This window comes from Schistocerca cancellata, chromosome 3, assembly GCF_023864275.1.
Source record: "Schistocerca cancellata isolate TAMUIC-IGC-003103 chromosome 3, iqSchCanc2.1, whole genome shotgun sequence".
In the NCBI taxonomy this organism is placed as follows: Eukaryota; Metazoa; Arthropoda; class Insecta; order Orthoptera; family Acrididae; genus Schistocerca; species Schistocerca cancellata.
Genome location: NC_064628.1, coordinates 597,705,038 through 597,720,181, shown reverse-complemented (window position 1 = coordinate 597,720,181; position 15,144 = coordinate 597,705,038). Strand labels below are relative to the sequence as shown.

The window sequence follows — 15,144 nt, the reverse complement described above, 5'->3', positions numbered from 1 at the left end:
GATGGAATCAGTGAGAATGTTTCTGGAAATGTGTCAGAGAGAGGCCGATCAGCTCTTCAAAGGGCTTGTCACTGGGGATCAGACCTAGTTCCAGCATTCGATTCCTGAGACAAAATGTCAGGGTATGGTGTGGAAGAAACCTGACACAAGTGCCCATAAAAAGACACACATCTGGGACGGGAAGTTCTGGAAACCATCTTCTGGGACTGTTACAAGATTTTGCTTATTCATTACACAACACAACAATGAATGCACAGAGTTACTTTAAAGTCTTGAGGAATCTGTGAGCTGCCATCAAAAGAATACCACTTCTAGTTGTTGCAACAGCATTTCAACAGCATTATCATCACTGTACATGTGGATTATGTGGAACTCATGTTTTAATTAGGAAGGGATGATAGCTATCAAAATGCAGGTACTGTTGATGTTTAGTGGGCTTGATATGGACATATGTATGAGTGGAGCCATCAGGGAACTAGAGGTCTATGTCCTGAAAGGTGGCCCAATGGGCTGAAGAGGATGAGGTAGCATGAATGGGAGACAAGATGTTGACATTGTGGAGGAATGAGGATAGGCTGTCTTGGACCTGGGTTCCAATCATGAAGATATCATCAATGAACCACACAAGGGGTTAGAGGTTCTAGGTGGCTGGGGAGGTTTCCTCTGAATGGTCCATAAACAGGTTAGTGAATTTAACTCTTGAAGCCTGTTTTCTATTTCACTAAGCAATTTACTTACAATCAGTTGTTTCCCAATTTCATTTAGATTTTCTTGTACAGTTTATTCAAAGCACTAATTACCTGGTTCACAAGCGATCATTGTGGAAGGTCACAGTAATGTGAGATGTTTAATAGAAGAGCTCTGGTGTGGGTTAAATCACTAAAACAGCTCTTTAATTCCTAACGTGCTTTTGATGTTTAATTTTTGTAGTGAAATGTAACTGTTGCAGCTAGATATTATAACAGAGACTGGCACAGTGTGTTGATGAAGTACCAAATGCACATGCATTTTTTCAGTCCAAAGCTTGTCTTGTAACAGAAAATATGATTTTGAGAGATAAAACAACCTAAATAATTTACACTGTAATAAATTCTGTAAACTCATTGTAATGTAGCAAAATTTATTGTAATTCAACTAAATGACAAAATAACACTTTCATTTGATTGCCAAATATTTGTTTATGTTATTTATTTCTCCACAAAATCATTTTCTTCATATAGTGTGAAATTAAAGCTATAGGAATTGTTGAAGAAATTTATACCTTGTGGTTACATTTCTTAAAATATACATGCATTGTAAAGATAAAGTACACATATCTTTTCATTTCATTATTATAGTATTTACATATACATGTGCTGCAGAGGTCAAACCACACATATCAGCATAAGTTAACTACCATAAAATTCAAGATCATTACACTGTGGACAAAATTAAAGTTAAATTTGACATGGACTGGACTCCTTGATTTCAACAACAGAATATAAACAGTGCTAGAACATTACACTGGTAACATTATTCCTGAAGATGTTATTATTTTTGACTGGTCAAGACAGTTTCTTTTAGTAATGCTGCCTATGTGCTTCATGCTGTCAAGGCATATACTCAGTCTCTGGTTTATCAAATGAATGTTACTACTAGCATGAGTGTGGTGACCAGGCACATTGATGTTTGTTCCACAGAGATGGAGATTCTTATTTACAAATTAAACAGTACCTAAGATGCATATGCATTGTACAGGTACTAATACCAGTTCTATGAAGATTGGTTTGGTGAGTGCACATGATAGCGATCATATTATGAAACAAAACCCATATCCTTCATCAGCAAAAGAGAAACACATACCATTGATGAACACAAGCAAGCATACCTCATCCACACATAACCACCAATTCCGGCAGCCCGAGCCAGAATATTATCGTCTTGATATGACAAATATTTTCTTGTCTCCTAACCCCAAAAAGGAATGCTACATTAAATGAGTGAGTTAATCAGAGCAAAGTACACATTTTTAATGGGAATCAAGTTACACATTTCACGCAGAACTCTAAAGGCACAGCAAAGGCTACTCATCTTGTTCTCTGTCTATCTCTGTGGACATTTCTCTCTAGTGGGTTAGCTGTCCACAGGACACATAATTTAGTCCCGCTGATGTGATTAATAACTTCATTGTTTGTGACTAATGGTTCTGTATGTGTTGTATGTTTCTTGTGTGGGCATAAGACCATATGGGCTCTAACACTATTAGCCAGCTCCTCTGACTGCACAAGTGCCATAGCTTCCTGCAGGCAGCTGGTTCAGCATTATGCCACTTGCCAGGCCTCAGCAGATAGGGATGGCCTTTTTTTGGCAAACAGCAGTGTTACTGAAATCTGGAATGCCACTTCAGTGTTATGACTGTATGCCACCTGGGGCCTGTACACTACAACACACTGGATGAGGGCACATATAAATAGCGCCTGCCCAGCAAGCAAAGATTATTGGGTCAGCAACCAGTGTAAAAGACTACTGAAATATGGTCCAGAAAAACACCTTCACTCAATCATCATCCCCTCATGCAGCCATTCACATTAGACATCATCATTCAATGAGATCAAAACCCATACAGTCCTGTATTTAGCACTGATGGTCCTGAAGACTGAACTGGGGACCTTTTAGCTACCACTCACTTAATGACTGATTGTCACCAGATACTGCCAGCCAGATATCAGAGGCCAGTTTTAGGTTCCTGAATGACACCACCTCTGCTGCAAGCCATTGCCAGGAGCTAGTAACACCATATATCCATCATCTGGCTGTGAAGTACGGTTGCATTACCAGTACTGACTAAGTGGTCAGCTGCTGCCGAGCTGCCTACTCTGATAGAATACGCTGCTCTGATACATCTGCACTGTCCACAGCTGGGACCCTGTCACTGAGGACCATGGATCTGACATATATATAATAGTATCGAAGGAAATTGACGGAGATCCAAAATGGAAAATAATTTGGGAGGTCACAGTTAAAGCAGGCTCAGACATGGTAATTTGATGTCTCTATAGGCCCCCTGGCTCAGCAGCTGTTGTGGCTGAGCACCTGAAGGATAATTTGGAAAATATTTCGAGTAGATTTCCCCACCATGTTATAGTTCTAGGTGGAGATTTTAATTTGCCAGATATAGACTGGGAGACTCAAACGTTCATAACGGGTGGCAGGGACAAGGAATCCAGTGAAATTTTTTTAAGTGCTTTATCTGAAAACTACCTTGAGCAGTTAAACAGAGAACCGACTCGTGGCGATAACATATTAGACCTTCTGGTGACAAACAGACCCAAACTATTTGAAACAGTTATCGCAGAACAGGGAATCAGCAATCATAAAGTGGTTACTGCATCAATGATTTCAGCTGTAAATAGAAATATTAAAACAGGTAGAAAGATTTTTCTGTTTAGCAAAAGTGACAAAAAGCAGATTACAGAGTACCTGATGGCCCAACACAAAAGTATTGTTTCAGGCACAGATAGTGTTGAGGATCAGTGGACAAAGTTCAAAACCATCGTACAATATGTGTTAGATGAGTATGTGCCAAGCAAGATCGTAATAGATGGAAAAGAGCCACCATGGTACAAAAACCGAGTTAGAAAACTGCTGCAGAAGCAAAGGGAACTTCACAGCAAACATAAACATAGCCAAAGCCTTCCAGACAAACAAAAATTATGTGAAGCAAAATGTGGTGTGAGGAGGGCTATGCAAGAGGCGTTCAATGAATTTGGAAGTAAAGTTCTATGTACTGACTTCGCAGAAAATCCTAAGAAATTTTGGTCTTATGTCAAAGTGGTAGGTGGATCAAAACAAAATGTCCAGACACTCTGTGACCAAAATGGTACTGAAACAGAGGATGACAGACTAAAGTCTGAAATACTAAATGTCTTTTTCCAAAGCTGTTTCACAGAGGAAGACTGCACTGTAGTTCCTTCTCTAGATTGTTGCACAGATGACAAAATGGTAGATATAGGAATAGGTGACATAGGGATAGAGAATCAATTAAAATTGCTCTAAAGAGGAAAGGCCGCTGGACCTCATGGGGTACCAGTTCGATTTTACACAGAGTACGTGAAGGAACTTGCCCCCCTACTTGCAGCGGTGTACCGTAGGTCTCTAGAGCGTAGCGTTCCAAAGGATTGGAAAAGGGCACAGGTCATCCACATTTTCAAGAAGGGACGTCGAACAGATGTGCAGAACTATAGACCTATAACTCTAACGTCTATCAGTTGTAGAATTTTGGAACATGTATTATGTCCGAGTATAATGACTTTTCTAGAGACTAGAAATCTATTCTGTAGGAATCAGCATGGGTTTCGAAAAAGACGGTCATGTGAAACCCAGCTCACGCTATTCGTCCACGAGACCAGAGGGCCATAGACATGGGTTCACAGGTAGATGCCGTGTATCTTGACTTCCGCAAGGTGTTCGATACAGTTCCCCACAGTCATTTAATGAACAAAGTAAGAGCATATGGACTATCAGACCAATTGTGTGATTGGATTAAAGAGTTCCTAGATAACAGAATGCAGCATGTCGTTCTCAATGGAGAGAAGTCTTCCAAAGTAAGAGTGATTTCAGGTGTGCCGCAGCGGAGTGTCATAGGACCATTGCTATCCACAATATACATAAATGACCTCGTGGATGACATCAGAAGTTCACTGAGGCTTTTTGCAGATGATGCTGTGGTGTATCGAGAGGTTGTAACAATGGAAAATTGTACTGAAATGCAGGAGGATCTGCAACGAATTGACGCATGGTGCAGGGAATGGCAATTGAATCTCAATGTAGACAAGTGTAATGTGCTGTGAATACATAGAAAGATAGATCCCTTATCATTTAGCTACAAAATAGCAGGTCAGCAACTGGAAGCAGTTAATTCCATAAATTATCTGGGAGTACACATTAGGAGTGGTTTAAAATGGAATGATCATATAAAGTTGATCATTGGTAAAGCAGATGCCAGACAGATTCATTGGAAGAATCCTAAGGAAATGCAATCCGAAAACAAAGGAAGTAGGTTACAGTACGCTTGTTTGCCCACTGCTGGAATACTGCTCAGCAGTGTGGGATCCGTACCAGATAGGGTTGATAGAAGAGATAGAGAAGATCCAACGGAGAGCAGCGCGCTTCGTTACAGGATCATTTAGTAATCGCGAAAGTGTTATGGAGATGATAGATAAACTCCAGTGGAAGACTCTGCAGGAGAGACGCTCAGTAGCTCGGTTAAAGTTTCGAGAACATACCTTTACTGAAGAGTCAGGCAGTATATTGCTCCCTCCTACGTATATCTCGCAAAGAGACCATGAGGATAAAATCAGAGAGATTAGAGCCCACACAGAAGCATACGGACAATCCTTCTTTCCACGAACAATACGAGACTGGAATAGAGGGGAGAACCAATAGAGGTACTCAAGGTACCCTCCGCCACACTCCGTCAGGTGGCCTGCGGAGTATGGATGTAGATGTAGATGTAGATATCCTGCCCTCAGGACATGGACCTGGACCTTGAACACTGGAGTACCATATATGTCTGGTTGCAACATGAGCATTTTTGAATTTGCTTACCGCTCAGGATGAGGAGGTCACAATGTCCACCCTGACAATCCTACATTTGCTCCTCTACCTCCAACAGGGTTGACACTACCTAAGGATGCAAATTCAGTTACACCATATTAAATAACTAAGAGGTTTTTAGCACAGAGTCAGAACAGGAGTCTTTCACTGCTGTCAATTAAGCTAGCTCTCATCTGCTGTGGTGAGATGTCACAGGAAAGGAGGTTTGTACCATCAGTAGATAATGAAGATGACAGGTGTTTTGGAAGATCATTAATAAAAAGCGAGAGTGGACAGGGCCTAAGATTAAGCCACGTGGGATATCTGAGTTGACTGATATTATATCTGAATGAGTTTTTCTTTCACTGTATGTTGCTATTTCTATCTGCTTCTCTCATTCTGATAAATATGACTAAAGCCACTCTTTACAGACTGCTCTTGGTTTGCATTGTAGCAGGATGTGGCCAACTAGATTAAATGCATTTGTAAGATTAAAAAAAAAATTCAGAAGCATAGTGTTCTTCATGAAATGCATATACTATCTGGTCATTAAATGAAAAGAGAGCCTCATTGGTGGATTTATTTCACTAAAAGAAAAACTGCTGTGCTGTTAGTAGGGAGTTACTTTCAAGAAAGGTCATTATTGATGTATACATGATATATATACTACGGACATACCTGGGCGGAAGGAGATAGGGTGATAGGTTTTGACTTCATGCTGGCCCCCTTTCCTGTGTAATGGAACTAACTTTGACGTTTTGAGAGATTGACCATCAAGGCAAGACAAGACGATTATTTTGTTATTCTCCTTAGCATTTGTCTGTCTAGTATGGGGTTTGCTTTTACACAATTTGGCAGGTTTAATTTTGTTATTTAATTTTTGGGGTTGTATCCTTCCTGATGTCACAGTCATCAGAGTAACCTAATGGAGGGGAGTCATGTGCTCCATCTGTCTGAGAATTGTGTAAACTGTGTTCTGTGTGTTACCATATTTCATCTGTTATTGTACCATATACTCCAATATGGACTTTTGGGAGCAGATGGGCAATTGCCTAAACATGCATGGAAAACTATGAACCATGAAGGCTGGCCATTGTATCAGCCCATCATGATCATGATCAGCCTGGGTCTGGCTCGCCTCCATGTGTCAAAAGCTAGGGCTCCATGTGTCACACTATATCAGCAGGTCACGAGAGGAAATTTTCATGTTCTTAATAATAAGCAGAACCTCTCTCAAAGTTTCAGGTGTCAGAAAACTGAATTATCATATCCTGTACAATGTAGAGGGAAGGATTTTGTGGTGGAGAGTGGCCAGTTGAAAGACTGCTGGCTATACCAGAAAAGTGTTTATTAAATATATCACATATGTGTTTGTTGTCTATTATTTGTTGGCCATTAGAATGGAGAGATTCTGGTGTTTAATGCTTGACATCAATTATATTAGTGACACACACCATTATGATTCCAGTATGTAGTTTATTTATTTCTCACAGAGGAATGTGAATCATGGAATATACAACAGATCAGGTCATGGATAATTAATATTGTCAGATGGTCTACAACTGCAAGTGTCAACTTGCAACATCCTCCCAACCCCGGTCAACATATGGAGGAATGACCTGGTACAGAGGACATGAGATTATGGGCCCTCCCAAGTTTGTAAGGTTACACTTCACACCTTCCCATCTTTTCCCTCATATAGATCTTCTACTTACGCCTTCCTGCAGATGTGGCATGGATGAACATCTTCCTGTAGAACAACAACATTACCCAGCTGGAGTCTTCCTGAACCTGTCATTGGTTGATGAGCTTCATGAAAGTTTTTGAGCAGGATCAAGTACTCTTTCTTCCACCTGTTCCAAAAGTGTCTGCTGTCATTGAAACTCCTTAGTCCTTTCTTGCTGGTGGTTATGGACCTGCGAGCAGTGGTGTGAGTTGCTAACCTGCAAGGACATGCGCAAGCATTGCGTGTGCAGATTCCTCTCCCTCTTGCATAATTGATCTTGAATTTAGTGCTGCTTCTATGCTGACCAGGTAGGTGTTGAGATCTTCTTTGTCCAACTGTAACTGTCCAAAAACCTTCCTCAGTCAGCATTTGACTGGACAGATCTTACCCAGACACTCCTCACACCGAGGCAGGTGTGCAATGATATATTTCCATGTGACAGCTTTATGGATGAGGCACTTGTGAGTCTTGCTTGCCGTGAGAGCTCACCAGAGCTCCTTGAGCTCTTTGTGTGCATGGAGTGGAAGGTAGTAGCATTGTCAGAATAAATCACATTGGACACTCCTTGTCTTCCAACAAATCTTTGTGGGCCTTGAAGAAATCTGTCAGCTGATATATGGCCATAGTTCAAAGTGCAGGACTTGTGTAGTGCACATGAATACAATAATATATTTTTTCTTCAGATTACATTCTTTTCTGATCTATAACAGGCCAGCAAATCTGATGCCTGTGACTTCAAATGGTTTCAATGGTAAGACCCATTCAGTTGGAAATGGAGCTTCTGTTTGTTGAGCAAAATGAGCTTTCACTATTTTGCAAGGTAGGCAGTGAGACACATAAGACCATTACCAAAAATGGGTTGAAATTAGCTATCTTAGAATTTTGTGGCACAGGCAAGTTGTTGCACAAAGCATGCAGTTCAACTGCAAAATGCTCTTGGACAACGTGAATCCAGTAAGCAATTCTTGTAAATCTGATGTTGTCCTGTTTTCTTTCATTATATGCTATTTAAGGAAAAGTACTCAGACTGAGACTCACAACAGTTTCTAGTACAGTAGTTACTATACTTTGAAACTATCAAAATAGGGAATGTTGTCTTTTTATCATGAAGACGTAGTCTGTTAATTTCTTCTTTGCTGGCAAGGATAGGTCTTTCATCTGTAAAAATCATGGTCATTGTGTTTCGTTCTTTGTTAACCAAGGAGGCCCATGGAACCATATAGCAGCATGCTGAGGTTTACCTGCTGTATTTCCTCTGGAAATCTTCTTGACAAAATTTCTTGGAAAATTATTTTCGCAGATAGCAAAATAGGTGACAACAGCCCCAGAGGCATAACAACTCTTGTTTTCTATACAGGATGTACCACAATTAGTAGTGGCAGCTTGTGATGCGAAGCTGAAAGGGGTGTTCAAACACAAGATCACAATAAGTGATATAAACTGGCGTGATTGTAAGTGTTGGAGTGATTTCAGGGGGGGGGGGGGGGGGGGCAATGAAAAATACTCATGTTGGAAAATGTTTTCAAACCAGTGCTGCCTGCAGGGCACCCCTCCTGGATATACATCAAGTGGCACATTTTACCTGCCACATCATAGAGACCCCTTTTCACTTTTACACTTTCACCTGTGTAAGTTTTAATTATTAACTGTGATATACACTGAATACAAATCTTGCATTTGGCTTCCCCCGTCGATTTGACACCCCAAGCGGCCACCACTAATTCTAATAATTCTTATTATTGAACTCAAGACAGGAAAAGAAGGAGCTTGCTAATGGTAAGTTTCAAAAGAACTATCAAAAAAATGGGATTTGGATTATGTTCTTCACACATATGAACTTAATTGACCACAGTGTGCAGTGACAATGGTTCATCACAGCATTGAAAGGAATCCAAATCAGTATGTTCATGTACATGGTGACATGGTGCAGCCTTTTACTTTGAGTACCAGAACAATTGAAACCATTCTAGGCAACACAGTTACTAACCTAATTCATAATGAAGTGAACTTTTCCCACACAGCACTATTCCACTGATTATTAATGCAACATTTCCCTTTGGTTTGCTCTCATTATTGATAAGATATACTCCCAGACTTTAGCATGTTAATAGCTATGAATGGATATTATCTAGTTGTTCATACATCCCACTTACCTCCACAAAGCCAATGTATGATGGAAGACACAATTCAAAATTAATGTCAAATTCATCAGGCATATCAATTTTCATATTTTCATAAAAGCTTCCAACATACTGTTTCTGTCGAAAAAGTGCATTAAAAGCTGGGTCTTTCTTCATTTCATTTTCCAGCACATCAAAAATCTGCAAGGAAGAGACTTCATTAATTTTTCAATTTAGATTTTGGAAGCAATGGATTTTGCACCACAAACCCTTTAAGACAAGGTAAATAATTTTTTTCAGCTTTTCACAAATATGTCTTTTGCCAAGGTGATGAACAGGACATTTTTACTTTGCATAAATTTACCCTTCTCCTATAGTCCATAATCTTTGGTGTTTTTCCAGTTTTGAGACAGGTATTTAAATTCAGTGACATTTTTTGGGAATGGACTTAGGGCCTCTGGCAATTCCTCTATTCCTTTCCTCCTCTAACAACTTACAAGTATGTATTGTTCCATGACTTCAACCTAATTTTGTACTGATGATATTTCCTTCCCTTATATACTCCATCAGTGACCAGTCTTTGTCATATGTCTTCCTATGCATTCTCAACAACATGTGATTGGTAAAGACAAGCACCACTCATTTGTTGGCAGGGAGGACTGGCCCACTGATTTTTAAAGGAATCAACTCACTTGAATAAAATGGCTTCAAACATCTGATTATTTTACAAATGACTTATTGTGTTAATCATTTGACATTCAGCATTTAAGCAAGAGAAAACTTAGAACAGGTTTGAAATGAATGTATAAAGTTTGTTGGAAATCACTAAGTGCGATAATTATCACACAATGGATGAGTATAGTCTGAGTACCTCGCACCCTGTTTCAACCAAAAGCTAGTTTTTCATGCACCTCAGTGCTTATGATAACATAGCTCCTGTACTACGTGCGATCAAATTATATAATTTTGCAGGTACATTCAGCAGCATGTGCAGATACCATCTGCAAAATGTATTGTGAATAGAGTTAGTAATAAAGAAGTAATAAATTAAAACATCATCCTTGGTGCAGGAGCTTTATTGCACAAACAGCAAAAGTATAGGAAGCAAAAAACTGTTTTCATGCCATTGTTTTGTGGGGGGTGTCAGCAAGACAGAGTTTTGTGAAAGTTTGAAATCATGTGTTAAGTTTGTTGCAAGACACTAAGCACTCTCATTGTCAGATACTGAATGAATATAGTTTAGGAATTTGCACACCATCAGTTATGCTGCCTTAAGACATATGCAGAGTTTCTAACTATAATATGTGTCTTACTGCATTAAAACTTTAACTTAAGATTGCACCTCTTAATGAGTAGATTATGATAGCATTTTAAATTTTTAATTTGGTCAATAATTATGCAAAATACTGAAAATCAAATATTTGTTGCCCCTGGAATCTGTTAGATATGCAACCTGCAACATAAACCATGAATCTTGTACCTTCAACTGGGATAGCCATTTAGTAATATAGATATTGGCTGTAAGAGTTGACCATTAGCTGAAAATCACTGATGGGCCCTGCTCCCACAGCTACTACCAGTGAAATAGCTCACAGTTCCTATCATTGCCATGAGATGTCATTTCAAATACAAATTAAATGTGGAATACATAACATTAGTTTGTCCACAGAACTTGTCGACTTCAGTGGCAGCCTGGCATCAGAGTCAAAATTCCTACAGTAGTTGCTGAGATTAGCCTGCACATACAGATGTAAAAAAAGTAGCAAAGAATTTTAATTTATATTATGTATATAAGGGGAATATATGCATGGATCCTGGTAATAATAATTTCATGTGCTCAATGGCCTAGAGCAAGTATATCAGTGGGACATCACTTCAGCAATCTATATGTTCCTAATCAGTTATTGAACTGGGGAAAGGGGGTTATGGGTTAAAGTGGGACCTGAACTGTGTTTCATTTCTGGCAAACCCCCAGATCATTGATAGGTGAATAGATGTTGAAATGGATAGCGAGAAATGAGTGGCCCACCAAGGATTCAGTTCCACAACCTTTTAATATCCAGGCATGTGGTTTACCATTACACCACCAGGCAGGGCCAGCAGTGGTTTTGGTCAAGCTTCATGCCCTCTAGAGCCATGTTGGCTGCAGCACTATGTTTTAATTATGATGGGGAGGCCTGGTGGGAGAGAGGAGGGTAAATGTCGATAATTCATCATAGTTCAGCCAATGTCCATGAATTATTTATAAATTATATACATAAACCTTCCTTATGAATTAGTCTATCTGTTAGTCACAATCGGGTCAAAATCCCTACAATATTTCCTGAGATTAGCCAAAAAATAGAGGGAACACACCATGGGGCTTTAATTTATGTTTGTATAGGTAGGTTACCACTGCTGCTTTCCACTCACCTGGGAACACAATATTACTTACTTAGATACCAAATAGGAATCTTAAGTAAGACACAATGTTCCATCCTATGATTTTTAATATTTCTCCATATATTCTTTCCATCCCTGCTACCTTCCCTGGTCCTGTTGCTTTTATAGCTACTGCTATATTTATATTTCCCTGTTATTAAACATGAACCCTTTGATTACATCCTTTCCTTGTTCCTGCTCTATACCCACTATACTACTGTATTCCTGGTTAGATAGTCTGCTTTTTCTTCATCCTTTGGCAGTATTTTGTTCACTGCTTGAATATTTGAAACTATCCTTTGTGTTCCTTCATGGCCTCTTAAATATCCAAACATTCTTCATTTCTCTTGGCAAACCTACCATGCTACAATCAGCTACTCCAGATAATTTTTCTTTGCTTCTCTCTTAACTTGATCTAACTCCTTCTTTAGGGCTTCCAGAAAGTCATGCTATCCTCTCCCTTCTTGATCTTATACTGCTGCATTCTCACATTCCTTTTTATTATTCTCACTGCCCTAGTGAAATAAACTGTGTCTGATGATTGTTTTATGACTTTTCATGGAACATGCTTTTCTTTGCATTCCAGTAAAATGTACTTCAGATCTGATGGCACTGAGTTCATGTCTTTTCCTATATTTAGTCACTGATTGAATATCTCAAATAAATACTTTTCTATTTCTCCCACATTTGCTTTGTGATATACTGAAACAACTTTTTTGCACTCTCCAGGCATACATCACCTACGACAGCCTAATCGTCACTTATGATCTTCATTACATTACATACTTTTTTTTGCTATATTCCACCAAGTTTTATCACAAAAAACATTTGGTTAATTATCATCCCATGTATTTCCTGTAACAAACTGTTCATAGCCCCCTTCCTAACTCATCTTGTTTGCTAGAAGTTCATTATATACAAGTGAGTTCACCTTTCCTTCCCAGTGTAGTTCTGGCATCTTTGCATCTTTAGGTCTCACCCTATAATTTCACTTCTAACCCTCTTTTCAGCCAAGTACCCACAATCCAACAATTTATCACCTACAATTTCACACCGTTTCCCACTTTACACATTCTGCTACACTTGACTTTCCCCTCTACAAGTGCTGATCCATACCTCAAAGATTTCATTGCCTTTATCACCAAACGTCTGTTGGCATGTACATGCTTCATGCACTAAAACAAATACCCCACCACCTCTGGTCCCTCTATCACTTCTGAATCCATGTCATCCTCTACAAAACTTCCTGTCCATAATATCCCATGCTAGCCAGAATTCAACATGTATCAGCATATTAGGTCCTTTTCCCTCAATTTAGGTGCTGAATTCTATTTCTTTCCTTAAAATTCTCCTCCTGAAGCCACCTCTATGCTCTTGCCCTACAATTTTTCTTAACAGGCTTATGAGCTATCTAAGTAAATTCAACCTCCTCTGCAATGACCAGCATGGTTTCAGGCCTGGTGGAGGTACAGAATCTGCAATAGCATAATTTACAAAAACAGTTTTAGAAGCACTAGATCAGAACAGCTATGTAACTGGCCTCTTCCTAGCCTTGTCTATGGAATTTGATACAGATGACCACCAGAAGCTGTCACATAAGTTAGAGGACGTGAAGTAAGGGGAGTAGTTCTCAAATGGTTTTGTTTATATCTAGAAAACAAAGTACAGTCAGTAGAGATCACACATGTCTCCAGTGGATCAAAGTACATTGAGAAACATATATCTGATCCACAATATATCACTATTGGGGTTCCTCAAGGAAGTGTACTGGGCCCAGTATTGTTTCTGGTGTATATGAATGATTTCCCATGGAGAGAAGATATTGTTTACTGATGACAGCAACATAGGTATCACCTGTAAGACACCAGCACAAATGCTGGAGAATTCTACTGAAGTGCTGAGGGATGTTCACAAATGGTCTCAGGAAAACAAAGTAACTCTCAACATAAAGAAAACAAATACAATATGCTTTAGAATGAACAGAAAACAGAGTCCCTTAAATTTAAAACTAGATAACATCTCAATAGATGATGTACCTACAACAAAATTCTTAGGGTTGCACATTGACAGCCAAATGAAGTGTAATGAACATGCTGTGAAACTCTCAAAAAAGATATCCACAACATGTTATGCACTCACAGTCCTTGTATCCGCATGCAGTAATGAATGTTTGAGAACTGTATACTTTAGTTATGTTCATTCAACAATCAGTAAGCAGGCCACTGCAGAGAAATTTTCAAAATGTTAGAAATTCTAACTGTTCCTTGTGAATTTATATTCCAAACCATAGTGTACATCAAGAAAAATTATAACACAAATAGCAGTTTTCATAAGACTCAAAATAGCTTCTTGTATGAAGGTGTAATATAAACTGCTGCAGAAAATAAAAGAAACAGATATCATGTACTGCTTTAGGAATAATATTAATTTTTTTATGCAGGAACACTGCTTTTACTCTATAAGTCAATTCCTGAGTACAAAATGACTGTAAATAACCTTTGTTTCACAATATTTAACTATATGTAACATTTTGATAAGGAGCAAAAATGATTGTAAATAACTTGTATGTCACAATGTTTAACTACATGTAACAACCAACTGTATAAATTATATGAATGTACACAAACTGACAACATCCATACATTTTAAAATGTCCATGGATGGCAAAATAAATAAATAAATATATTCTGAATCCTTTAATGTTACCATTACTCCCACATACACATTCAAATTTTCTCCCTTTTCAACAAACAATAGTTTCTCTTATTTTAATAATTATAATTTCACATGTCTTCATGAAACATTACTACAAGTTTTAGAGCCCAATCTATTCAAGTGTAGAACATCCTATGCCATAAAAATTTTTACAATTGTTTTTAGGTCTAAGAACACTACACAGTGTCACACTGATCTCAAACACAGTTGTTTACCCTGTTTATGTAGCCACCACTCACTGTCATTCGGTGTACAATTTCACTTATCACTACCTCGGATCCTGCAAAAAACTTTTTACTGTTCCTGTAATGTTCCTTCTTTCATTAATTTGCTGCATACAGAATGTTGCCCCCACACATATGAAGACAACTTTATATTTTTTGTTGGACTGTATTAGGCTGCCTGTGCTGAGCTTTGTTTGGCACTTAGAGTATGTTTCTGGTGACTATTCACTTACGAATTCTGCCCACAAGTACTAATATCTACTTTACAGCTTGAGACTACAATGTTTATCTGATAACCCTACCACCTCTTCAAGGACACATTCTTAATACAAGGACACAGCAGCAACTATCTGGGCACCCTCAC

At 38.7% G+C, this 15,144-nt stretch overlaps 1 protein-coding gene across 2 annotated transcripts in view; it reads right to left on the bottom strand.

Annotated features, from left to right (window-relative positions):
* LOC126175487 (cyclic GMP-AMP synthase-like receptor) overlaps positions 1–15,144 on the bottom strand; it is a 287,658-nt gene that overhangs the window by 175,967 nt on the left and 96,547 nt on the right. For both annotated transcript variants that reach the window (XM_049922305.1, XM_049922307.1), the window contains exon 3: positions 9,454–9,621. In XM_049922305.1, coding sequence (XP_049778262.1) covers positions 9,454–9,621 — 168 coding nt within the window. The remainder of the gene's footprint in view (positions 1–9,453; positions 9,622–15,144) is intronic.